Source organism: Loxodonta africana, chromosome 7, assembly GCF_030014295.1.
Source record: "Loxodonta africana isolate mLoxAfr1 chromosome 7, mLoxAfr1.hap2, whole genome shotgun sequence".
NCBI lineage: Eukaryota > Metazoa > Chordata > Mammalia > Proboscidea > Elephantidae > Loxodonta > Loxodonta africana.
The window spans coordinates 65,636,904-65,663,275 of record NC_087348.1 but is presented as its reverse complement, the minus strand read 5'-3'; the positions used below and the strand labels follow the sequence as shown (position 1 = coordinate 65,663,275).

The 26,372-nt window shown below is 48.7% G+C and overlaps 1 protein-coding gene across 1 annotated transcript in view; it reads right to left on the bottom strand.

The window, feature by feature from the left end:
* The window catches only part of USH1C (USH1 protein network component harmonin), a 47,148-nt gene extending 25,429 nt beyond the window's left edge, over window positions 1-21,719 (bottom strand). The window contains 14 exon segments of the mRNA XM_023550811.2: window positions 5,845-5,918; window positions 9,598-9,722; window positions 10,219-10,284; window positions 11,586-11,728; window positions 11,990-12,046; window positions 12,194-12,253; window positions 13,218-13,302; window positions 14,715-14,809; window positions 15,145-15,202; window positions 15,413-15,437; window positions 15,564-15,672; window positions 19,251-19,389; window positions 19,516-19,659; window positions 21,658-21,719. Of these exon segments, the coding sequence (XP_023406579.1) occupies window positions 5,845-5,918; window positions 9,598-9,722; window positions 10,219-10,284; window positions 11,586-11,728; window positions 11,990-12,046; window positions 12,194-12,253; window positions 13,218-13,302; window positions 14,715-14,809; window positions 15,145-15,202; window positions 15,413-15,437; window positions 15,564-15,672; window positions 19,251-19,389; window positions 19,516-19,659; window positions 21,658-21,668 (1,191 nt within the window). The 5' untranslated portion in view covers window positions 21,669-21,719.
* Between the last annotated feature and the right edge of the window lie 4,653 nt (window positions 21,720-26,372).

Genomic DNA, 26,372 nt, shown 5'->3' with positions numbered 1-26,372 from the left:
TCCAGTTCCTTCTTATTCTTTCTCAATTCCTGCATGCTGTCATACTTGGCTTTCTTCTTATCTTTTCCTTTCTGATCAGATGTGGCATTGTTTATATGACAAGCGTTACATGGTAGTGTTGACACTGGCACAGCACGGCAAATAGGGCATTCAGTCTTCAGAAAGCACCGAGCAACCAACCACTCCTCGGTAAGCCTCTCCCCCAGCTCTGCCCCATCCCACTGGGCATCCGACCTCAGGTGTAGGGCAGGCAGGCTGCTGCTGCCCATTGCAGATAGGAGACACAGTATCTTTGCCAGTCAGAAGAACTGGCTTACTAGTTCACAAACTAGCCGTGTGAACGTGGCTAAGTATCTTAACCTCTCTGGGCCTGATTCACCTCATCCCCAAAATGGGGAACATACCTCCCTCACAGACTTGCCATCCAGAGCAAATGAAATAACATATATGAAAGAGCTTTGTAAACTGCAAAGTGCTGTATAACATATGAGGCATTGTTATCCGTTTCCTAGTATCTGGGCACACGCATGCTCCATCATCTGGGGGGAAAGATGTCTAATGTTCAGACACCAGAGATGCATCCAGGGAGATTCCAGCTGATGTACAAGTAGAGCTGATAAACCTCCACTGCAGAGATCCTGTCCTGAACTAGAGGATGTGGGAGCCAGCCTCAAACCTGGGAGCCCAGAGCCAGGGACATTAAGATTTTGCCTCCAATGCTTAAGCTCCAGACCATTTCATCCTGGGGTGTCTAAACCTACCACTGCCTTTGAACTAGGCACCTGAATTGAGGATTAGCCAGAAACCACTGGACCAGGAGCTGGGCGGGGCAGGACAACAACCTAGCTGCTTCGCACAGGTTGTCAGAGGATTTTTACACAGGGGTTTGAGAGGACTTGAGGAGGGAGATAAAGGGCAAATAAAACTCCTTACACTTTGTGCTGAAATTGGATCCATAAAGCCTTATTTCCTGGCTGCTTCTTTCCCATGGAGCTGCAGGGAGGCCAGGGGGTGAGGAATGAAGAAAATGGAGATTTATAGACTGCCTATGTGCCAACAGATATACAGTGATTATCTCTTAAAACCAAAAAGAAATCAAACCCGTTGCCGTCGAATCTATTCCAATGCATAGTGACCCTATAGGACAGAGTAGAGCTGCCCATAGGGTTTCCAAGGAGCACCTGGTGGATTTGAACTACCAACATTTTGGTTAGCAGTCTTAGCTCTTAGCTCTTAACCACGTATTATTATCTCCAATATCTTGATGGGGAAGCTGAGGCTCAGAGAGGTGAAGTCACTTGCCTGATTAAAGATATCGAGTAAGTGGTGCCAGGCTTTAGACCTGAGTCTGCCAGGTCCTATACTTTTTCTACTGTGTACTAATGAGGTGGTGAGCTGGGCAGTGGGGAGGACCGTAGAAGTGGGTATCAGCCCCCGTCACAAACAACATGGAGGACAGCTAGCACTCGAGTGATGGGGCAGCAGAAAGAGGCAACACAAAAAATTTCTGAGTGAAGAAGGAAACCCACCTGGTCACTGAGTTCATCCCCATCCCCAACAAGCCTTCATGGGATGGCTCTCAGATGTCCTGAGCCACTTCGGCATCCAAGGTCAGAAATGAGACACTGAGTTTACCAGTGATGGACACACAATTTTCATCTATAGCTAAAGAGGCTTGAGAGGTCTTTATGGACCTCTGACTGACACGCCCTGCCTCCCCTCCTAAAGACAACCCTCACCTCAGTCCGTGCACAGGCAATGTCCACCTCAGAGACCCATTCCCCAGAGCAGTCTATGAACCACTTGAGAAAATGGCCCTCATTGCTTCAGAGTCCTGCCTGGTTCCTTGCCTACCCTGTTCACTTGACTCTTGGCTCAGTCAATAGATGAATACCTGCCATCACGTTTTAGGTTCAGACAGCGATTCCCCAAGAGGAGCCAGAAACATTCTGTCTACTGGCAGTTTGCTAGAATAAGGGCATGGCCCCCCACAGGGACCACCATGAGCAGAATGGCCATTCTGTCGGTTTAAAAAAACAGCAGTGCTGTAATTCTGGAGCCAGAGCTCCTGGGTAGGGCAGGCACATAGTACAGAGATTCTGGCTTATCCCCAGGGGAGTAGAATCTGCTTATAGATGCAGAAGGGCATGTTTCCTCAGAGCATTGTATGCTGATCTCATACTAGCCCTCCAATCAGGTTAGTTAGTTGTGTGTGAATCTGCCTCCCCCACCAGACTGTGGGCTCCTGTGTGATTTACTCAAGCCGTCTTGGTGAAAGGGTGTAGGAAGAACCATGATCCTTTAGGCTCTGGCGTAGACTTTGTGAGGCCATAGGCCTGTGGTTGAGCCCCAGATGGACTCACTGCCAGTGTAGGAATAGAAGACATTTCACATTTATCTTTTTCAAATAAGAGGGATTTTGTATATTGATGTTACTGGCCAGGGACGCCCACTTGTATTTCCTGCTGCTGGGAGGCAAAGCATTAGGTCTGCTCTATCTCACATGGCTCTAGAGAAAATGATGATGGATTTTCAGAGCCATATAAGGGACATAAGTCTGTCAGTTAAATTCATGGCAATTATTTCTTTTGGTCCAGGCTGAGTGGTGAGGCAGATGGGGTGGTTGTTCTCTTGCTTTTACCAAAAGTAATTTTTCTCTCTTTTGGAAATAAAAATGAAAAACAAAAATGCCAGCTGTTTCTGGAATGACTGAACTAATGAATAGGGGAAAGCCAGCCCTGTCTCTTCACCAATAATTTTCAAGCAACTTGGTTTCTAATGAGTTGGGGGTGGAGAGGAGACTCTAGTTCTTTTATATTTGCATAGTCATTAAAAAAAAAAAAATCAAACCCACTGCTGTTGAGTCGATTCCTACTCATAGCCACCTTATAGGACAGAATAGAACTGCCCCATAGGGTTTCCAAGGAGCTCCTGGTAGATTCGAACTGCTGACCTTCTGGTTAGCAGCCACAGCTCTTAACCACTATGCTACCAGGGTTTCCGTATAGTCATTAGTGCCTGGAAAAGCATTTGCCTATATCTCCTTTTAAAAAAAAATTCAGGTAAAATCCTATATGTGTGTGTTGTCCTCTAGTTAAATTCTAGTAGCGACAGTATATAAAGAAAAATTAAAAATATAACCCAGTGAGACATCCTAAGCCACATGATGTTGTTATTAGCTGCTGTTGAGTTGGCCCCCAACCAAGGGTGACCCCATGTCTGGACTATGGCCATGATTGGTTGCAGATCGGACTGTTGTGATTCATACGGTTTTCACTGGCTGATTTTCAGAAATAGACCACCAGGTCATTCTTCCTAGTCTTGTCTTAGTTTAGAAGCTCTGTTGAAACCTGTTCAGCATCATAGCAACACACAAGCCTCCACTGACAGACAGATGGTAGCTGTGCATGAGGTGCATCGGCTGAGAATGGAGCCCAGGCCCCCCGCAAGGAAGGGGATAATTTGACCAGGGAACCACCACTGCCCCCTCTAAGCCACTTAAACCCCAAAACCAAACCCATTGCTGTCGAGTCTATTCCGACTCATAGCGACCCTATAGGACAGAGTAGAGCTTCCCCATAGGGTTTCCAAGGAGTGGCTGGTGAATCCCATCTGCTGACCTTTTGGTTAGCAGCCATAGCTCTAAACCACTGTGCCGCCGGGGCACCTTAGTCAGGTTGTAAAATGCAAAGAACACTCTTAGGAAACCAAGTCCTTCCTGAGACAATGACAGTGTAGGAAGGAATCCTCTGAGGTTCCTTGTTCTAAGTTTATTCAGTGCCATACAAATTATGATCTGTGCTCCTAGCTAGGTAAAGACCTCTGTCAGGAATAACATTGCTGTCTATTATCTTATCAGTAATGTGTTGAAGGAAAGGGCTAGATTTTCCCAGCATATTAACTATTCCCATTTTACAGGCAGGAAGAAGTTACATATCATTGAGGTCACCCAGTTGTCAGTGCTCTGGTTTCTGGGGATGGACATCTTGCCAGAAGGAGCCAGTTAAGTGATGACACGAAATTAGCTCAGTCAGATTTATGCTGATGCCTGAATTCCAAATACTGAGGCATCTCAAATGTCTAATCCATAGATTAACCACAGTGTTTTCATAACCAAATGCCAAAGTGATTTAGAAAGACAAAAGGCAAGAGGGTTTTATGGGGCCTGGAGATACTGTGATAAAATTCTGAGAGAGAATGAAAGGCCCCAGAGACTGGAAAAATGCATCACACTGGGCACATGCAGAGATATTTCTAACACAGAGCTGCGATTGGTGTGGCTCTCTTTGTACCAACTCCAGGCAGCAATCTTTCGCCTCAGCAACAGTCTGTGTCTGGCGTAGTCTCCCTAATTTGCACTGTGTACAACCACCCCCTCCCCAACATTTCACTGTCTGGCCCCAGCCTTTGGACCTTGGCAGACCCAGGAACAGAGCTGAAGCTCCCTGCCATGCCCCTGCCCATCAGGCTGGTGCTGACACGCAGCAGTGCCTGGTGGTACCTGGGCAGGCCTCACCCCAAGCTGCTTCTGTCACAACACCCTGCCATTCTACGTCCACCTGAGGGAGAGGCGCAGATGGGGTTAGCCCTCCACGTGAACATGCTGGGTCACACTGTTGACAGGAAAAGTTGACAAGGAAAAAAAAAAAGTTTGGAAAAGGCCAAAAGCCACAGCAAACTCAGCAGCAAATCAGCACAGCACCCAGATCTGTCCTACCTTCCGGATGGTCGGGAATTTGCCATCGTAACGATAAAACCACCCAAAGGCTACAAGAACACAGAGAACAAAGTGATGAGACCTGGCTCAGCTCAGCCACAGCATCCATGAGCAGCAGCCAAGTGTCAGGTCCCCCAAGGAACGTGTGGCTTTGTGAGACAAAAAGGAGATCGAACAGCAAAACTGTACCCTCTGTCTGGCTCTCCACTTACCTGGCCTCACCTGGGTTGCAAAGCAGACCCAAGACCACCTGAGAAAGGCCCCAATTCCCAGGTCCTGGGCCACTCTCAACTGCTTCTGCCCAGGACACTGGCTTCAGAAGCCAGTGCCAGAAAATCAAAGAGAAAGCCCCTTGTGGAAGTGTTTTCAAATCACAGCCATAGTCTCCAAGCACAAAGCCCAACTGAAAGAGAACGAAGCCTCTCCTAGCCAATGTCTGGTCCTGCAGTCCAAGAAATGACTCGAAACAAAAGCGAGCCTAGGTCTCTGCCTAGAACTGCTGTCAAACAGAACAAAACTGTCTTGTCTCATAGTGCAGGGCAAGCCCTCCACTTTCAACATTGAAAGAGAAGGTAGGGGTCAGGGGCAGCCCTGGGAAGGACAGCTCAGGCAGGAGTGGGCAGGGGATCTGCTCCTCGAAAAGAGTATCTCCCTCCAGGCCAGACCACCAGGGTACAACCCCCTTTCTTCCCTCAGGCATGAGGGAGTAATACCTCAAACCTGAACATTCCGGGGGCCAGGGGTGATGGCTTAAAATAATCACCCACCCTTGACCAGCCTGAGCTAGGACAGGATTCTGAAGGCCCTCTACTGTGCAGGGCACTATTCCGTTAGTTGCTGGGGGCCTAGGGAGGCCTGCGGGGGGAGGCCAGAGCAGCAAAGGAGGGGTTTGGGCTTGGGCAGTATTTAAATAATTGAGCCAGTGGTTTAGTTGTACCCGTGTGCACCGGGTGATTTATCAGCCTGGCCATGAGTTCTGTGCCCAGCTGGGGCTCAAAGGAGCTTCTCAGACTCCAGTGGTCCCCATCACGTGATGGCCCACAGCTGGGCATCTGCATTGGTGTCAGGAGGAGGCAGGCAGGGGAAGCAGAGCAGCAAAGCTGGGGAGCGAAGCGGGGGCTGCAAACCTGCTCTCCCTGCTCCTCCGTGCCTCCATCCAGGTCATCTGCAGGCTTGAGCTCGGACTCCACTCCCTGATTATCTACCCAGGAAAAGAGGAGGGAAACTGGTGAACTGAGAGGGACTCGGGAGACTGAGAGGCCACAGGTGTTTCCCAGGAGCCTGGGACCTGTGGCCCAGGCTAGCTTTTGGTCAGCTTCCTCCAGGGAAGCTGTGATGTCAGTGGCAGGAACAGGGCTCAGGAACCCAGAGTGAAGGTTTTTTGTCCTGGGATGGTCCATGCAGTGCTTTGAATTTTGGCGGCCTCAGTTTATCTGTCAAATGGGCTAATAACAGCATGAGAACCATTTTCCAGGGCAGTGAGTTGAAAGCTGGGAAGTATGGTGCGGAGGGTGGGAATATCTGAGTATGCGACATAGGAAACCAAGGACTTGCAATGGGAGAACAGATCCTCCTGGCCTCTTCTTACCACCTTTGCCTTAGTGATCTAGGTCCCTGGGGGAACTGAGCTGTGTGGGCAGCAGATGAAGGCTGGGGATCCTGAGAAGGTGGGGAGATTCCAAAGGGGTAAATGGGGTACATATGGTTAGGAAGACATGAATTTTGACATAACATAGACTGAGTAGCAAACTATTCATTCTAGTGGCTTCTGATCTGGGCTCTGGGCTCTTTGGACCCTGGAGACAGTGTACAAGCCTGCTTGTGAGCTGTTTTTTAATATTCCAAAAACTTAGAAGAGCTTGTCCACTGACCTAGGAAAAGGCTGTATGTTAAGTTCCTTTGCTTTTGGCTCAAATTGTGTTTACTTAACACTGGAACACAGATGCCTTCTTGCTAACAAGAACTACTTAATAAATCAATAAGGAAACAAATGATTACTTAATGATTGCTTGGTAGGAAAAACCTCCCCATCATGGAGTCCATGGTGGGAAATGAGATAACTGATGAGGTCTAATGGGAAAAGGCCAGACATTTCTTGTTTAAACCTCTTCATTGCTCAAGGCCCCTTCTAGCTCTGGGATCCTTGTAAAGATTCCCCATACCTCCTGTTTTCTTAGCTAAAGAAAGGTGGCAGGTGTAGGGGGGAGCTTTGTGACAGGGTTTCCCAAGGCCTTAACAACTCTGCACCATGCTGGGGTTCCCGCTAGTTAGCCACAGGTAAGTGGGCAGAAGCAATGAGACCCCGGGGCAGGTGGAGAAAGCCTGACAGAAAGGCTCAGCGTCATTTTCCAGACAACAGATGCTTCACACTGTTTCCTGTTTGTTAGGAAATTCAGGGCCCATCTCTCACAGGCACAGAGATCTGAGTCAGGTATAGCGTGTTGGCTAACCAGGTCCCAGAGTTGATGTGTGGTGGAAGAGATGGGTCTGGCGAGGGCCTGGTCCTGGTGCCCAACACAGCCAAGGCCATTCCAGACTCTTGGGAATAGGAAGAGATGCAGAACAGAGCTGGGTCCAGGGCTTGCTGCATTCCTGACTTATCTCCAAATTAAAATTAAATTGTTGGTGCCTATGGAGATGGATAGCTCGGCAGCTGCCCCAGCTCAGGGCAGCCGACTCCAGTCATCAGTCCTGTGCTTTTCTGTGCTTTTTGGAGGGCTGCCTCAGAAAACATTTATCTTGAGCAAAGGAAAAAAGTCCTTGTGCCTTTTGTACAAAAAGCTTGATTTGGTTTAAAAACACTAAATGAATAGCTAGCTAGTGAAAGGGTTTTTATTTTCCATAGTTCCTGACAGGGTGTGTTTACTGAGGCCCATTTTTTAGGAAGGTACTAAATTGCCTAGGATTACTTTCATGAGAAGAAATTAAAATCGATTTCTTTCCTTCTGAAGCTCCTATTTCACTTGTGAGAGCAAATTAGCCGCCTCTCTAAAACACGGATTATTCATCCGGAATTTATCTCTGGCCACATCCTCAACTAATCCTGAATGTCACTGGGGAGGTGGATGAGAGCACGCTTTGTCCTTCCAAGAGGACCATGAGATGATGCTGTGCCCCACTGCCAAGAAGAAATGTGCTAGCAGCTGTCTACATTGCACCAGGGAGAGGTAAAACGGAACTATCCAGATGCCCTGCACCTCTTCCTTGTTCTAAATGACCTATGTTGGCAAACTGACTTACCTCTAGGGTTTGGGTTTCATGCAAAGTTGGTAATGGAGCTGTCCAGATCCCATCATAGGATCCCAAATGGCTACCACATAGCAGAGATGGGGACCTTTGGTTCTTGGGTCCAGATTCACCCCATAACTGGAGGTTCACAGGTCAGCTGAGCAAAATCAGCTGGAGGAGAGCATGTCTCATGTCAATTATAAATCAAAACATCTTTAAAGTGGGGTAAAGGCCCAACCGGAAGTTCATGGTACCCACACTGCCTTGTTCTTTGCTCTCACCACTAGACTACTGAAGAAGTACCAAGATTGAGATCCTGTTTTGCCCTGGTGGTGTGAGCAGCCCCTTGAAGAGGCATCCTGGAAACTGAAGTTGACAGCAGGTAGACAGGGGTCAGTTGGTGGTAGCCTGGGCTGAAACTGGAGGTGATGACACAGGACAAATGGAAAGAGGAGATGGTGAGGGCAAAGGGAGCTGAGGGCCCAAGAATAGTGCAGCCACTGGACTGTCATGGCTAGGAAGGCTCCTATAGTCCTCTCTCTGTCTCTATCCTTGGAGTGGCATGACAAAGGTCTGAATAGGCATCTAGGTGGTAGAGACACTTCATGTAAGCTTCTCCCACAGTCCCACAGTTGTCCATCGACCTTGGACCAACAGAGACCTTTCTAACATGAATCCTTTCCCATCTTTCTTGCTGCTGGCTTCACCCCAGCCCCAATTCAGAACAAAGCAGGAAGACTGTAATCCTGAAACCTAGTTCTACTTTTGCCACAACTCTCCATTCCCTTTATCTTCCTTTCCAATCTGAATACGTTTTATTTCCTTTTCTTATCTTATTGCATTTACTAGAACTTCCAGTATGATATTGAGTAGGAGGGATGAGAGGGGACATCCTTGTCTTGTTTCCAGTCTTGGGGGGAAAGCATCTAGTCTCTCACCATTAAGTATGATGTTTGCCGTAGGTTTTCTTTTTTTTTTTTTTAATAGATGTTCTTTATCAAGTTGAGGATGTTCCCTTCTATTCCTAGTTTGCTAAGAATTTTTATCATGAGTGGGTGTTGGACTTTGTCAAATGCTTTTTCTGCATCTATTGATATAGCCATACAATTTTTCCTCTTTAGACTGTTGATGTGATGGATTACATTAATTGATTTTCGAATGCTGAACCAGTCTTGCATACCTGGAAAAAATCCCACTTGGTCATGATGTCTAATTCTTTTTATACAGTGTTGGATTCAATTTGCTAATATTTTGTAGAGGATTTTTGTATCTATGCTCATGAGAGAAACTGACCTATAATTTTCCTTTTTAGTAACATCTTTGTCTTGTTTCCATTCCCTCTTCAGGAGCCAAGAGCACTGGGAGGGACTGCCTGCCTGAGACTGTGTTGTGGGGGAGAGACCGGCAGCCGGGGAGTGTGGAGCAGACCTCCAGGACAAGGAGGGCAGATGGATGGCCTCCTACCCCTGATGCCTGGGAAACAGGCCCTGACATATGGCTGTCCTCCATGAAAGAAATGCAGCCCAGAGAGCCATGAACTATCCACCTGGGAAGGTGACGGGGAGTGGAGGGAGACCAGCCTCTCTGTCAAGGCCTTGCCACGCCTCTTGAGGCCCCAGAAGAGCGCCCCACCCCCAGCACATGGTACATACACTTTGGCTTGTGAAGGGGTTTTGGGTGCATCTCGGCGGTGACGGTTTTGGGCAACAGGAGTTGTTCCTTTGAGCCCCAGTCTTCTTCCCACTGCTTCTTAAACTTCTCTTCATCCTCCACAATCCTGAAACGAGATTCTCTGCCTGTGACTAATGTCAGAACTTTCACAGATCCACATTCTGCCTACTGGGGAGCCTCAACACGCTTGGGGAGAGGCCTCATGGTTCTAGCTGCTGGGGATACAGCAGTGAATAAAACTAAGAGTCTGGAGCTTGTATATTAAACTGAGTGCAAACACCACCCTCGCAATTAAACAACACTAGGTTTTAGTTCAATGATCATGAAGATGGCACAGGACTGGGCAACATTTCACTCTGTTATACATAAAGTTGCCATAAGTTGGGGTCGATTCCACGGCAACTAACAACAACAGGTTCTTGTCACCCTAATCTGGTGGAATTTACTAGGATTATGAGATGGCTACAAATAAAGGCAGATACACCAGGGGACAAGAGGGCAGGGAAACTGGGCCTGGAGGTGGTCTCCAGCTGGACACATTCCTGTGAGCACATTCATGTCTACACACGTGTGTACACAAAATTGGAGCTGAGGGCACTTACTGTTCCATCTCCTTCCGGTATCTCTCATTTTCCTCTGCTGCCTTCTGGGCAATTTCCTTTTTCCTTCTGAAACAAAAATGCAGATTGGCATGTTTCAGTCTATGCAAGAAAATTTAACCCTTCCTTGTAGCTAATTCCTGATTTGAGAATAGTTTTAATATTTCTTCCAGGAATGCTTGGATCAGACTTGGATGCTGGGGAAGTTTTCCTATAAAGTCTGGACCCCGGGCACCTGTGTGGTTTCATCTGGCACTGCTGAGCAGAGTTTCTGTGCTGTAGGAACTGGAAGGCAGGTCCACATGTGGGTCATGCTCCACTCATCCCATCTCCAAATACTTACATAAAGTGACTGACAATAGTGGGGGTCCTCCCAGGGGAGGGACCCAGACCCAAGAACAAAGCAGGGGCTGCTAACCAAGGCCAGGCCTGTGGACAGTGATACCACAGGTGTTGTTTTGCAGGCAATTTTGTGATGGAGGAGATGGGAAGATTCTTTCCTTCTTCCTCCGAATACTTATTAAGCTCCTAGAATGTATCTTGATTTGGATTTTAACAGCAGTTTTGGAATTATAAACTGCTTGCCCCATTTATTCTCCCAGTCCATCTCTCAACAATTCTATGGGATGGGTCTTATCACTTTAGGCTGTTGGCCCTATGCAGAGTGCCAAGCTCTTTAGCCACACTTTTTGGGTGTGAATTCCAGCTCAGCCATGTGTGACTTCGTACTATTTGGCTTAACCTCTCTGAATCTTAGTCTTCTTATCTGCAAAATGGGGTTACTACCATCTACCTCCCAGGATTACTGTGGGAATTAAATTAAGTAACCCAAACAAGGCCCTAATCAAGGCCAGCCATGTGGTCAGTACTCAACACAATGTTAGCTACTGTTAGTAGAATCCTCATTTTTCTTATTCCCAGACTCCCTAAAAATAAAAACACCAGGTAGTGCAAATGCCTAATGCACACAGATGCCAATGGAAAGGTTGGAGGTTTGAGTACATGTAAAGGGACCTTGGAAGAAAGACCTGGTGATCTACTCCCAAAGAGTCAGCCATTGAAAACCCTATGCAGCACAGTTCTACTCTGACACACATGAGGTCACCATGAGTTGGAATCGACTCAACAGCAACTTTTGGTTTGATTTTTAAACCAGAGGCTCTTCTTGGCTGGGAGAGGAGGAGCCAGGTGGTCTGGAGGCAGGGGAATGGATATGCTGACCTGCCCCTGACCCCGTTTAGTTTCAGGACAGGCCTCAGTGGGAGGAAATGAAGCAGGTGCAGGATGCAGGAGGTAGGAAGCAGGGTGGGGCGGCAGCGTTGTGGTGGGCTGGGAGGGTGGGGAGCAGTGTCCTGGGCAGGTCCACTCACTGCCGCTCCATCTCCTGCTGCTCCTGGAGGATCTTGTTGGACTCCATCGCCAACTTCTTCTGCATCAGTAGCTCCTGCCGCTGCAGCTCGTGCTGCCGCACCTCTGCCAGCCGCTCCCTGTCAGTCATGAACAGCTCCCGGCCCTGGTAGGGAGAAAAAAGGCCCTTGGCTCAGCGCCCTGGGGAACCTGGGCTTCCACTGCCACTGCCTTGGGGCCATGACATGGCCTGTCTTTCAGCACCATGTACTCAGTGTCTGGCTCAACATCTTCTTTCTGTGTCAGCACTTCAGGGAAGGAGACCCCTCGGCTCTTCCCAGGAGTGTGTGGCAGAGACCTAGGTCTCAGGAGCTGGGGGCTGGAGGTCAGAGGTCATGTGATCCCTACCAGCTCATTCTGGACTTACAGCTCCAGCTACGATGGAGATGGTCAGGCTGCGGCTACTCTTCAGTACGTTCACGGCCTGTGGGAGCAGAAGTCAGTCAGCTGAGGCCTGAGAGGCCAGAACAGTCCAGGCAGAGGGCACAGAAGGTCTCAGACACCAGGGCAGTGCAGGGTGAGAAGTAGAGGGGGGAGATAAGGGTCAGGAAGGGAAGACTCCACATCTCACCTCCTTATGGTCCAGGTTGGAGAAGTCGATGCCATTGACTTCGACAATCTGGTCCCCTGTCTGGTGGGGAAACGGAGAAGGATCACCAGGTTTGCACTACCCATACACTCACTCAGCTGCAGGAAGGGCTCCCTCTGGGGGCCAGGGCTGTACGTTGGGCCTTCAAGTGGCTGCACCTCAACTCTTCCTGAACAGTGCAGTTGGAAAGCTCTGATGCGGCCCCAAACTCATCCTGTCATCCCTCAATCCCATACCTCTCTCATCAGCTGCTAATATTATACCATTAGAGGTTCATTTCTTCGGCTGAATTTGTAACATTTGCTTTAAAGATCAGTTTGTAGGCATAGAAACCTTTGGGCTTCTCATTTGGGGAGGCAGTGATGAGTAAAAATAATAGCTAAAATAGCTAACATTCACTGATTACTTACTATGTGCCAGACACAGTTCTAAGCACATGTACTAAATAATTTGATCCACACAACAACTGCAGAAGGAAGGAACTGTTATTCCCATTTTACAGGTGAGGACACCAAAGCACAGAGACATGAAGTAAGTTTCCCAGAGAAGAAGTTATGAGTTTTGGCTCTGGCATTAGACCATCTACGTTTGAATCCCAGCCCTACAGGTACCAAGTACATCATCTTGGAAAAATCACATCATCTCTCTGGGTCTGTTTCCTCATTTGTGAAATGAGGGTAATAATAGTAGCGTTTCTAATTCTCAGAGTTCACATAAAGTTAAAGGGCTTAGGACAATGTTGGTCTGAGTAAGCACTCACTGAGTGTCAACTCTGATTATCATTATTACTATAATGTAAGCTCAAGATCAAAGCTTCTCAGGGTTGGCAAAGGTGGTCATATGTCACCTCCTCTGTGAAGCCTTCCTTTGGGGGGAAGGGAGGAATCGTCAGCCAGGATTGCCGAGAGAGGGCTGTGGGGGAAGACATGGGCCTCCATCACCACGTGATCACAGTCGGACCCCCACTCTGCTGGGGCCCCAGTGGCAACAGCACAGGGTCACTCACCTCCAAACCGACCTCAGCAGACAGGGAGTCAGGCTTCACATGGCTAATGAAGATGCCGGGTTTCTGGACGGGGCCACTGGAAATGCTGAGGGAGAGATGGGAAATGTGGGTGAGGCTCTACCTCTTGCCTCTTATCCACTGCAGCACTTGCTCATTCTCCATCCATGTTCTATCCCTCTGCCTGGGCTTCAGAGGACCCACATGGTGTCCAGCGCTTCAGTCGCTCAGCGTACCGGCCGACCCCTGAGCTTAGTAACCAAGGCCCTGCAATGTCTACCTCTCCAGTCTCATCTCTACTGCTTCCCTGAGCAACAGCCACAGCAAACTACTTGTAATTCCCCCATCCAGCCTCTCACCTAGTATTCTGCATATGATGTTTCTTTGCTTTTTCTAGCAATTTCCTATTCATTCCTTAAGTCTCAAATGCTATCTCCTCTACAAGGCTTTCACCAAACCCTTTATTCCATTCTAAGACTAAGCTAGCTGCTTCCTTCTCAGTGCTCCTAAAACACCTACAGAAAGGATGGCACACATGCTACCATTCTCCTCTGCCTGATCTGTGACAGACATCACTAATCCATCACATATTCTCACTAAGCCAGCATACAGTCTTAGAATCCTTTTCAAAACAGTACCCCAGGCAGACACTACTAACTGTTTAGAGACGGCACAGGACCGGAAACCTATTTGCCATCCCTCACCCAGAATATAGCTTCATTACAGTCCCTGTCACCCTCTACTGTAAATATTAATGTGATTGTCTTCTTTATTGGGCTGTAATCTCTTAGAAAGAAGGAAATTTTTATACTTTATGCTTGGCACGAAGGTGTCCAATAAATATGAATAAATGGAAATTGTAAAAATATGTAACTTAAATAATAATAGTATTTATCACGTGCTTTTTTTTTTTTTTAGGCCTTAAGCTTGGTACATTGCTTTTGTCATCTCATTCCTTCTCACAACAACCCTGTGATATGGGTATCAGCATCCCTAATTTATAGAGGGAGAAACTGAGGCTTAGCATGGTAAATAACTAGTCCAAGGTTCTAGAGCTCTTAAGTGGCAGAGCAGGGCTGAAACTTAGATCATGGTGACTGTATCACTGGTAGGCTTAATAAGAACACTCTGTGGCCTGATGCCCGCTTGGGATTCCATAGCTGCCCCTTTGAGGAAACCTACAAAGTATTAAGTGACAAGGGAACTACAACAGAGATGACCATCTGAACATGCCTCTTGTACAATGACTCAAGGGCCCACCAAAGGGACATGGCCCTGCCCCTGTGCTTCAGTTTCCTCATCTTTAAAATAGGGTCTGTTAGAGTTGTCCTATTGGCCCTTACAGGGCTGCTGTGAAGCTCAGAGGGGGAAATGAGGCACTAAGATGTATCATCACCAGTGGGCAAGCATGTCTACAGAGGCAGCAATGAGAGGAGAGGCGTTAGGGTTCTCCTGTTGTCAATGGCCATGGGTAAGCCCCAGGGTGTGCTTGCTACCCACCTGCAGCCAAGGCCCCTGGAGCCCACCAGGCTGATGAAGACCTTCTTGTCCTTGTTTTCCCGACTCCCGGGGGAGCCTAGTGTCCCCCGCCCACCCTGGAGGAGGAATAGAAGCAGGGTTACTCAGTGTCCACATGCACACAAGTAGCCTCCTGGGCTTGAGAGGTTTTCAGGGCAAGCCCTTAGTGTAACCACATAGGCTTGATCGCTGCTCTGTCCTGGGGAGGGTGGTATGCACCAGCCAAGCCTGGCTGGCAGCCCAAAGTCCCACAGCACCATTCTGGGTATGGCTTTTGGCAATCAGCTTGGGGGGAGAAGAGCACTGTGAAGTCCCTGAGGCCACATCTCCAGAGCAAGCCCTTCCGGAATCTGCCGTTCCTCCTAGAAGACCACCCCACCCAGACCCCATCACAGATGGTCTGGGTCCTTACCCCAGATTCTGATACAAACTGATCCACATACTGCCATTTGAGGGCCTCGTCAGGAGAGCTGATGGGAGGCGAAATAGAAGGGGAGATGTTAGGGAGAGGTGTTTAAGGGACCAGACCCAAATCCAGACTGGCCACATCTGGGGCCCCGACCACCATTGGCCCAGCAGCAGTGCTGGCCTGGGGGTGGGGGGAATAGGTCCTCAGGGCTGACCTCAGGAAGCTGAGGTCATGGGGAAGAAGCCACCTGGAAGGGCTGGGTCTTGCTCACCTCTTCACTGGGATCAGGCCGATGTCTGTGGGAGAAAGGCACCGGAGTTAGGATGGTTTCTCTGTCCTCCCTTCCTCCCCAAGAGCTGGGCAACTCTGCTGCCCACACACCCCACTGCCACCTACCCCCACCCTCTGGCTTCCTCACTCACGTCTCACTTTGATGGACACAGTCTTCTTGGTGCGGATGAGGTTGATGACTTCCTCGTGGGTGCAGGAGGAGATGGAATAGCCATTGATCCGGACAATCTCGTCCCCTACCTTGGGCACAGACAGAGGGAACGACCTCCAGGTGTATCAGGTAGCTGGGCAGGCTCACTGCCAGATGCTCTGAATCCCTGATTTTATATTTGTTAGTTATGTAATCTTGGGCAAGTTTCTCGAACTTCTGAGTCTCAGTTTTCCTCATGTGTAAAATGGGGGAATAATGTGGTTGCTGTGAGAATTAAATGAGCTTGCGTATGTAAAGCCAGTGCCTGGCATACAGTAAGTGCTCAATAAATGGTTGCTTTTTTATTGTTACTGTTACTGTTAGTTGGGCCTGACCCTAAATACTCTGTTCAGATTCCTCTTCTCAGGTTTAGGTCAAGGCAGATTAGGAGAGATTGGGGCTCAGAGGTGTTCAGGGCTAGCCCTAGATACAGACCCATGGTGAGATCGCCCTCTGCTGGACACTGTCTCTCACTCCTCAAGCACCTTGGCCCTGGGGATTAATCCTTGTATGATAACAGCAGGGCTGGAAGGCCCCTCAGAGATCAGCTGAAATTGAGGCCTAGCAAGGTAATGTTTTGTCCAAGGTCACACAGCAAAACCTGGATGCCCGTCTCCAATCTGGGGTCAGTGCAGGTGATATGGGCCGACCCTTTGGACACTTGGTGGCAAGGTACATGCTGGGGATGCAGTTTGATTCTCCCTGGGGTCTGGGTGGGGCTTGGGTGGGCACACTGCCTCCAAAGGGTCCTCTAGCCAACGTCCACCCTCTCCAACACCCTTACATAGTCATCTTCTCATGACTGCCACCTTAGCCACTTCCTTCCTCTACCTGGACGCAGACCCCAATATTCTCAGGGACCAGACAGCAGATCAGACAGGGGTGGTAAGGGGCTCAGAAGGCATAACAAGAAAGGGTTCACTGAAGAATCCTCTAGTTTCTGGAACATCTAATGTGAGAACAGCAGGAGCACACTCTGGTCATCACTAGCTGCTCGCACCCACTTTTCACAACAATCGCAGGAACCTGAGTCCCTGCTAGTCAGATGAGGAAACTGAGGTGCACAGTGGGGAAGCAACTTGCTCAGGGTCACCCAGCTAATAAATAGTGTTGCTGGGATTTGAATTCAGGTCTCCCTGACTCTGAAGCACTGTCTCTCAGGTGTGTGGAAGCAGAACAGAAGGGCATGTAGCCAAGCCTGGCTGCAATTTCCTGCTTCCTGCCCTCTCTAGACCCTTGCCACCTGTCAGAGCCCTTGAGCCCCATAGGAAAGGCGGAGATTACTCTATCCATCTTATAGCTGGGACACCCAAGGCCCAGAGAATCATTCCCTAGTCCTAGACTACATACCAAGTTGTATAGCACAAGCTGCCCTGGGCAGGGCAGAGGGAGGAAGTTGAGACATCATGCAATTGAAAAGCATCTAAAACACTTCCAGCAGAGGGATGGAGTTCCAGGGCTTGGTCCTAGTAAAGGATCCAAGCCCCCCACCCAGGGCCTGTCCTCACAAGTCAAATCAGCACAAGGCCTTTAGCCCAGCCAGGCTTGTGTCTGAACCTGCCCCTCTTCTGCCTTCTAGAATCTTCTCACAGTTGCCTGCAGGCGTGACATCTCCCCAGAAACATGAACCCTAGGCAGGTCAATGGATACAGGCTTTTTTCTCCCCAGGTTCCTCTGAGTGAAGTTCCCCGTCTTGTTCCTAAAGGGAATTTACCCAGGGTCCCAGTCAGAATGATTCCCACACAGGCCCTGGCTCAGGGTACAGGATCTACTTTCCTCTCCCTCTGGCTGCCACATGGAGCCCTGCAAAAAAGCCCTTTGTGGAGGGGCCATGATGACATGATGATCTGAGGGACAGAGGCAGAAAGGAGAGATGAGCCCGTCAGCCTGTGAAAGAGTCGATAACTCATAAACCTGAGAAACAGTGAAACTCTTAAGTTTCAACAAAATGTCCTGACGCCTTCATCAGCAACACACTGCTGAGAAATTCTTGTCCTAGAATGAGAGCTCGCCCTGGAAAAAAGAGGCCTCAGCTGACGCCAAGAGAGGAGCTCATTATGCATTTTCTCTGGCTGCTTTTCTGGGCTGGAAAATGTGCCCCAGCGAAGGGAATAATGAAGGGGCTGAAATTTCAGACGCCACCGGTAAGCCGTGAGACAGGGATTTAGAACAAAGCCGTGTCTGTCAGCTCCCTGTTTCCACTCCCCACTCTGCGGTGTCTTACACATTAGCCTGCGAGCCTCCTGAAGCCCCCGGCTTGGCAGCCCTGATTGGGATGTTGATAACACACACTCTGGAAGCTAGGGAGGTGGTGAGAGGGCCTCCTTTATCTGGACATACAAAACATAGCTCTGGGCTCTGGCAGGAGTGAGGTCTGGGGGGCTGCCCACCTCTGCTCAGACACTGAGGTGTGAGGACCCCAAAAGTGCTGAAGACAGCCCTGGGCTTGGCAGTCAGAAGACTTGGGTTCAAATCCTGGCTCTGCCACTTTCACGCCGTGTGACGTTAGTCAAGTCTCTGAGCCTCTATTAACAACTCTATCAAATGAAGATGATACATTTCCTGTATATAGTGAGAACTGGCTGTGAGGATGTTACCTGGCACACTCAGGGTATTTATTAAATCCTATCTCTTTGTTTATTTAACAAACACACAGTACTCATGTGCCAGGCACTATTAAAAGCACTTTATATTATTAATGTATTTACTGCTTATAACAACCTGATGAGGTAGGTAGTATTATCATCATTCCTATTTTACAGATGCCACCACCTGTCTGTCAGTTTGTTGTACTCTGGTGGCTTGCGTGTTGCTGTGATGCTGGAACCTATGCCACTGGTATTTCAAATACCAGCAGGATCACTCATGGTGAACAGGTTTCAACAGAGCTTCCAGGCTCAGACAGACTAGGAAGACAAGCTTGGTGATCTGCCTCTGAAAATTAGCTAATGAAAACTTTATGGTTCGCAACAGAATACTGTCCAGTATAGTGTTGGAAGATGAGCCCCCTAGATTGGAAGGCACTACACAATGAGTGCAATGATATAGACTCAGACATGCCAGTGACTATGAAGATGGTGCAGGACCAGGCAAGATTTCGTTCTGTTGTACATAAGATCACCATGAGTCGGAGATGACGTGACAAAAACTAACAACAATTTTACAGATGAGGAAACTGAGGCACAGGGGCTAAGTAATTTCACCAGTCACACAGTGAATGAACAATGAAGCCAAGATGTAAACTGGAGCACTCCGGCTCCAGGGCTGTGCTCTGAAGCACTGCACTACACTGTCCTTTCCTTTTCCCTTCTGGTAAAGCCTTCTGCTGTCAGGACACAACTATGAACCAGCTCCAAGAAGTAGGGAGTGGGGTGAAGCGTGGCTGCAGCTGTAGGGGGAGGACATAACCAGGTTCCCAGCTTGATTCAAGACAACAGACAAGTGCCTGCAGCCAAATTTCTGAGGGTCTGTGCAAACCTGTCAGGATGTGCCAGTCTCTTTTCTCCCAATGGCTCAGAAAAGTTGGATGACCATGTGCTACATGGTCTGGCTGCCAAATTGGGAGGAGAGACAGGAAGCCTGAGGCCCTACCTTGGCCCTACCTCGGCCCCTGGGTCTGTTCCCTCACCTGGAGCCCGACGCTGTCTGCCTGACCACCTTTGATGAGGTGGGAGATGAAGAGACCACAGCCAAACTCGAGGCCACCACGCACGCTGAGGCCGAGGCCTTCGGGGTGCAGACGGTCCAGACGTACCTCCTTCAGCTTCCTGTCATGAAGAAAAGGGCGCTGATGGCCGAGCTTGGGCCTGACTGCCAGCCCTGCCCCATCCACTAGCCCCATCCCGGGTTGACCTCTCCCACTCCTGCCTCTAGCCCAACTGCCCCCTCCGCACCTGGAGCGCCGGGGTGTCAGCTGGTCATACTCCACCTGGTGCTTCAGCGGGATCAAGGGCCGGATGGCATCAAACAGTGGCAGGCGGCTGGGCTCATTAATGACCAGCTTCAAGTCTCCCACCAGCACAGCCACATCCATGGTCCTGTGGAGACATGAAGGATGCCTGGAGCCTCAATGACCCCTGGGAGCCACGGATTCCCAGAGGGAGCAGCCCTGGCCTGGGTTCCATCGACTGGGCCCAAGTCCAGGAATCCCTATTCATCCCTAGAGAAGAACTCTTCTGAAAAGGGGAACTCAGTCTGACTCAGCCCTTAACTCGGCCTGGTACTTGGATAGAGCTTTATTCTCCCATGTAAGTCTCATGAGGAAATGAAGGTAGGGATCTTTCCAGACAGGAAACTTCTGGCTGAGGTGTTGGTGATGCCTTTCACACCCTCATCTCCACTTCTGATGTCCTGCTAAGCTCTGTAAACTTCACCATCTCCTTTACTCTGTTCAGGCCCTCAGCCTCACAGGCCTGTACTTCTCTAGCTGCCTGCTGTCTTCATCACTGTCACCCAATCATGTCTACATGTAAGTCACTCCCCTTCTCAAAATTCTTCGATGGCTCCCTACTGCCCAGGGGACAAAGTCCATTCTCCTTGGCAGACTCAGGGCCCTGTCTCCAGATCTGCCTCCACGGACTTCTCCAGCCTTTGGTTATTTATGGTCTCTGTGTGCCCCCAAGTTCTATTCCCTGGAACACTCTCGGTCCCCAGTCACACCTTGTGCTTTCATGCCTCCACACCTTTGCTGTCGCTGATTGCTCATCCTGGATTGCCCTTCTCTGATATTTCCCCCTATCAAAATCCTTCTTATCAGGAATGAAGGAAAAAGCTACCGAGAATAAGGTAGGACTAGGGATGAGACCTTTCTTCCTAGTCTGTCCTAGTCTGGAAGCTCCACTGAAACCTGTCCACCATGGGTGACTGACCTTGTTGGTATCTGACATACCAGTGGCATAGCTTCCAACATCACAGTAACACTCAAGCTACCATGGCATGACAAACTGACAGCTCAGACTAAAACAGACTAGGAAAAAAGGCCTGGAGATTTATTTTGGAAATTAGCCAATGAAAACATTATGGCTCACAATAGAATATTATCCAATATAGTGCTGGAAGATAAGCCTCCTAGGTTGGAAGTCACTCAAAATACACAGTAGCCTCAAAAATGGACTCAAGCATACCAATAATTGTGAAGATGACGTAGGACTGGGCAATATTTTGTTCTGTTGTATATGGGGTCACCATGAGTTAGAGCTGACTCATCGACAACTAACAACAACAACGGGGCTGAAATAGCAGAGGAGACGGCAATAGGATCCAAAGTAGGAAATTATGTTGTACTTTTCATTAACTGACCTAGATTTTCTTGTTTGGGGTCAAGGGCTATTGCAGGGCTTAGTTTTTTTTTTTTTTTTTTTTAAACCCTTCTTATCCTTTAAAACCTAGCTCAAGCCTTTCTGGTCTTTTCCCCCACAGTTAGAAGTGAAATATTCTTTTTCACAACCCTATAGCTTGCTGTTTTTACCTCTATTTGTTTATTTCATTGTAAATTATATTAGAATTCTTTGTGTGGGGGGGTGGGGGGGGAGTGGGGTCTGTCTACTTCCCCCAGCAGGCCACAAGTTACTCAAGGAAAGAGACTGGATCTTACACATTTCTGGATCCTGCATCATGCCCAGCAAGTGGCAGGGGCTCCTAAATGTATGTTGAATGAATAAAAAACCAAGTGGGTAATGAAAGACATCTGACGCAGGTCTGGGACCAGTGGTATTTTTTGTTCTGTCTCAGCACTGAGCTTATTCGGCTGCGTGGCTGCCTCCACCATCAGACTGTGAGCCACCTGAGAGCAAGGACCAGTCTGTCTTGCTCCCAGTGTATCCGCAGTTGCTAGCACAGAGCCAAGCCCAAAGTATTTGCTTAAGTGAGTGAATGGCGTGTGTATTTGATTCCCCGGAGCATCGTGAACCTGCCTTCCTGAGATCCCCAAGATGGGAGGAGGAGGTCCTCCTGTCTCTCAGAACAACCTATCCCAGGGCTCCCTGGAGGCAGAGGTAGCCAGGGTGGTGCATGGGAGCCAAACCCAACACGCTTACTGGTGGTACATCCGCAGCACATCATAGAGATAGTCCTTCTCCGCGTCATTGTCAATCAGAAAATCCACCTGAAAAACCCAAGGGCAGAATTATAGCCCCAGGCCCAGCACCCCCCTAGCATACCCCAGGGAAAGGGAAACCATCCATGGGGACCCCCCTCAGTATCTCTTTGGGGTTGGGGATGTGAGGAAAGGGGGTAAGCCAGAGGCCAGGCTGCCTCTGGGACCTCAGAACATCAGACCTATGCAGACCACCCCAGAGTGGCCACAGAAGTACTTTTGCATATCCAGATGTGGCCAAGCTGAGCCTTGTCCCCTGGTGGGGTGACATGCATACACACACACACAGGGATACACGCACGTGCACACATGTGAACCCCCTGGTGACAGCAATGTGCCCCTATGGTAGTGCTGTCATTCCCCCCATGGTATGTCACCCCATGTCCAGAAGTGCCAATGCTAATGTCAGCTCCCCTGTCCGGAAGAAGCCCATCATCTTACCTGGTGGTGGCTGTACTGCTGGATAAATGCTTTCAGAAAAGATTTGGGCCACTCGCTCAGATAGCACATCCTACCCACCGGAAGCACCCACCACTGAGTTCTTCTGGGACCCCCAATGCCAGAGGGAACTCCACCCTGTCCCTTCCTGGGCTACGCTGTGTTGGCCTTGAGTTCTGTCCGCTGGTCAGTCTCCAGGCCACTCCTCCCCCTCCACAGGTCACTGAATGCTCCCTCCTCCCCTCAGGGGAGAATCAGGTTACATCATTTCAACTTTGCTGACGTCAATGGCTGGGACTCCAAGGTAGAGTTCAGGAGCTGTTTCATTAGCATCTCAATCCCAGGGGACTAAAAAAAAAGGTGAGCCAAAACCAAACAAACCCGTTGCCCTCGAGTTGATTCAGGCTCATAGCAACTCCAAAGAGTTTCCAAGGAGCGCCTGGTGGATTTGGACTGCCGACCTCTTGGTTAGCACTTAACCACTACGCCACCAGGGTTTCCCCGGGTAAGCCAGGAGCCCCAGATTATACTCTCTCGGACAGCTCAGTGTAAATTTTTACCCAGTGCACCCTTGGGCTCTCTCTTCAGAGTAACTGAGTAACAGGGCAAGGCGGAGGCAAGTCGTTTTTAAGTCCCTTCCCCAGCCTCTAGGCCCAACAGTTTGGTCCACGGCTCAATCACTCATAGCAAGAAGTTGACGCTGGAAGCTGGTTGATTCTCAGAGAAGGGTCAGAGCAGCCTTGCCTCTCTCTTGGGCATCTCAAGGATTCTGAAGGACAGGGGAGCAGTCTGTCTGCCTCAACAAAGTCCTTGGGAAATTCCAGCCCTTGGGATTTCTGGCCTCCACCTGGCAGTACCCCTCTTTGCTCTAAAATCAGGCCAAGTATTTCATTGAAGATGAGAACAATCTAAGTGACTTATCCTTTACTGGCTCATGGCTTAGACTTACGTCCACCTCATCTGCTCCAACAAGGGCATTTCTGCTTTCTTCTACCTCACTATCCCTCTCCTCTAGGCAAGGGGATCCCAGCCAGCTAGAAGATGGGAGAGGGGAGCATCTGCTGAGTGGGTGGTACTAAATCTTAGGGGTTGCCTGGGCTCTTGCACGTGCCACTTTAGTGGGCACCTCCAAGAGCCCATTTCTATGAGGAGCCAGCCTTGGACTCTCTCCGCCCACTCTGCCTAGGACTGCATGTGGGGGACTTCGCTGAGACAGGGCTGGGGTGCCCACATTTGGCTATAATGGAGTCTAAGCAGAGAAAAATTCTGAACTCCCTTGGGATCAGGAGGAAAAGATATCTTTAAAAAATATAAATTAGATCATGTCACTTGTTTGCTTAGTAGCCTTTAATTGCACTTAAAACAAAATCCAAATCCAAACTCCTTACCTTGACTTATCAAAGCCCAACCTCATCTCCTGCCACTTTTAAACTCTCTCCAGCCTCAGGGCTCGGTGCCAGTGTTCCCTCTGCCAGGATGGCTTTCCCACTTCGCTGCATGGCCAGCCCCCTTCCCAGGGAGGCCCTTCCCTATATAGAAGTGTCCACCCCCATCCCCTGGAGGGTTTTCATGTCCATTGTTACATCAAATCACAATTTGTAATTAAAAGCTTGCTTGTGTGCTGGTTTGTCCATCTTCTTCACCAGATAGACAACGCCACGAGGGGAAGGATGAGATCAGGTTGTTCTAAATCCCTGTTGTTGCTGTTGTTAGGGGCAGTCAGGTTGATAGCGACCCCATATGACAGAGCAGAACTGCCCCACAGGGTTTTCTTTCTTTTTTTAATTTTTATTGTGCTTTAAGTGAAAGTTTACAAACCAAGTCAGTCTCTCATATAAAAACTTATATATACCTTTCTATATACTCCTAGTTGCTCTCCCTCTAATGAAACAGCACAGTCCTTCCCTCCACTTTCTATTTTCGTGTCCATTCGGCCACCTTCTGACCCCCTCTGCCCTCTCATCTCCCCTCCAGACAGGAGCTGCCCACATAGTCTCATGTGTCTACTTGATCCAAGAAGCTCACTCTTCACCAGTATCATTTTCTATCCCACAGTCCAGTCCAATCCCTGTCTGAAGAGTTGGCTTTGGGAATGGTTCCTGTCTTGGGCTAACAGAAGGTCTGGGGAACATGACCTCTGGGGTCCTTCTAGTCCCAGTCAGACCATTAAGTCTGGTCTTTTAATGAGAATTTGAGGTCTGCATTCTGCTGCTCTCCTGCTCCCTCAGGGGTTCTCTGTTGTGTTCCCTGTCAGGGCAGTCATCAGGTGTAGCCGGGCACCATCTAGTTCTTCTGGTCTCAGGTGGATGTAGCCTCTGGTTTATGTGGCCCTTTCTGTCTCTTGGGCTCATAATTACCTTGTGTCTTTGGTGTTCTTCATTCTCCTTGATTCCAGGTGGGTTGAGACCAATTGATGTATCTTAGATAGCTGCTTGCTAGCGTTTAAGACCCCAGACGCCACCCTCCAAAGTGGGATGCAGAATGTTTTCTTAATAGATTTTATCATGCCAATTGACTCAGATGTCCCCTGAAACCATGGTCCCCAAACACCACCCCTGCTACGCTGGCCTTCGAAGTGTTCAGTTTATTCAGGAAACTTCTTTGCTTTTGCTTTAGTCCAGTTGTGCTGACCTCTCCCCACTGGGTTTTCTTGGCTCTAATCTTTACAGAAGCAGATCACCAGGTCTTTCTCCCATGGAGCTGCTGGGTGGGTTTGAACCACCAACCTTTTGGTTAGCAGCCAAGCACTTAACAATTGTACCATCCCCCTGATGCCTAACATATAGTGACAAAAAATCCAAACCTGTTGCCATCAAGTCAATTCCAATTCATAACAACCCTATAGGACAGAGTAGAACTGTCCCATAGGATTTCCAAGGCTGTAATCTTTATGGACGCAGACGGCCACATCTTTCTCTGAGATGCTCTCAGACCAAGGGAAGATGGATGACAAGGACCTTCCTCCAGAGTTGACAGAGAGAGAAAGATTTTCCCTGGAGCTGGTACCCTGAATTCAGACTTCTAGCCTCCTGGACTGTGAGAGAATAAACTTCTCTTTGTTAAAGCCATCCACTTGTGGTATTTCTGTTAGAGCAGTACTAGATGACTAAGACAAGAGGGAATCTCTTATTGGCTGAGGCCTTAGGACTGGAGTTATCTCCTCCATCTCTTTGCAGATGTGCCCCCATCCATTGCCTCATTAGGTTTAAGATGTGATGAATCGTCTTCAATAGGTGGTGCTTACGCATTCAGTGGAAAGTTGGAGTAGAAGACTAAGGGTCTAGGATTGTGGTTTTTTTGCCTTCCTTGGGCCAAACACAAATCACTTGGAGACAGTCTTTGTAGAAAAGCCTATTCCTGGGGCCCAGGACCTGCATCCAGATGTATCCAGAAAGTATAACTTAACCATTCTCCTTCTGAGGCAGCCTGTAGAGTCCAGCTCTTCAGCCTAATGTCAGCCCACTCTCACCCAGTTAGGACGCTCAAACCCTGCTCTTCAATTCTACTCTTACCCCTTCTCCAGAGTCACTACCACCACATTCCAAGTGGAACTCTGGCTGCCGCCAAGCAGACCCTTCCCCGATACTTTGGAACCTCCCCATTCTCATTCAGAACACCCCATCTACCTCCATAAAGCCTACTCACCCATTAAAAAAATTATCTCTATGCTGTAACAGCTGGGAAAACATATCTGGTTTATGCAGAATGCTCTTTAAATATGAATCTCAGTGTTAAATCAATTAGAAGTTTAAAAAGGGTCTTTCTTGCACAGGAGACCACTCAGATAGAGAATTCTGATCTATCGTGATTCTGATCATTTTCCACACAGAAATGTCTCCAAAGTGAATCAGGGATAAAGGTGCTGCGGTGTTCTCTAACCACACCTCACTCTTTGGGCTTTAAAAGGCACCTCATAAAACTGAGAAAGATGGAAGTTACTCTGGAAGCTTGAACATGCAGTAACATCACCACTATTATTCAAATTTCACTTTTTAAATACTTAAGAAAACTATACAGGATTCCTTCTTCCCGAAATCTGGATTCTAACAAACACCTTAGGAAGATCCACCTGGCACCAGTCCTAACGATCAGCTTCTGGGTGTCCTTGTTCCAGGGCACTTTGTACCATTCTCCTGATACCACTCTCCTGATACCTTGCACTCAGATACTTGTGAAGCACCTGGCACAAAGTAGGCAGTCGACACTGATTTCTTCCCT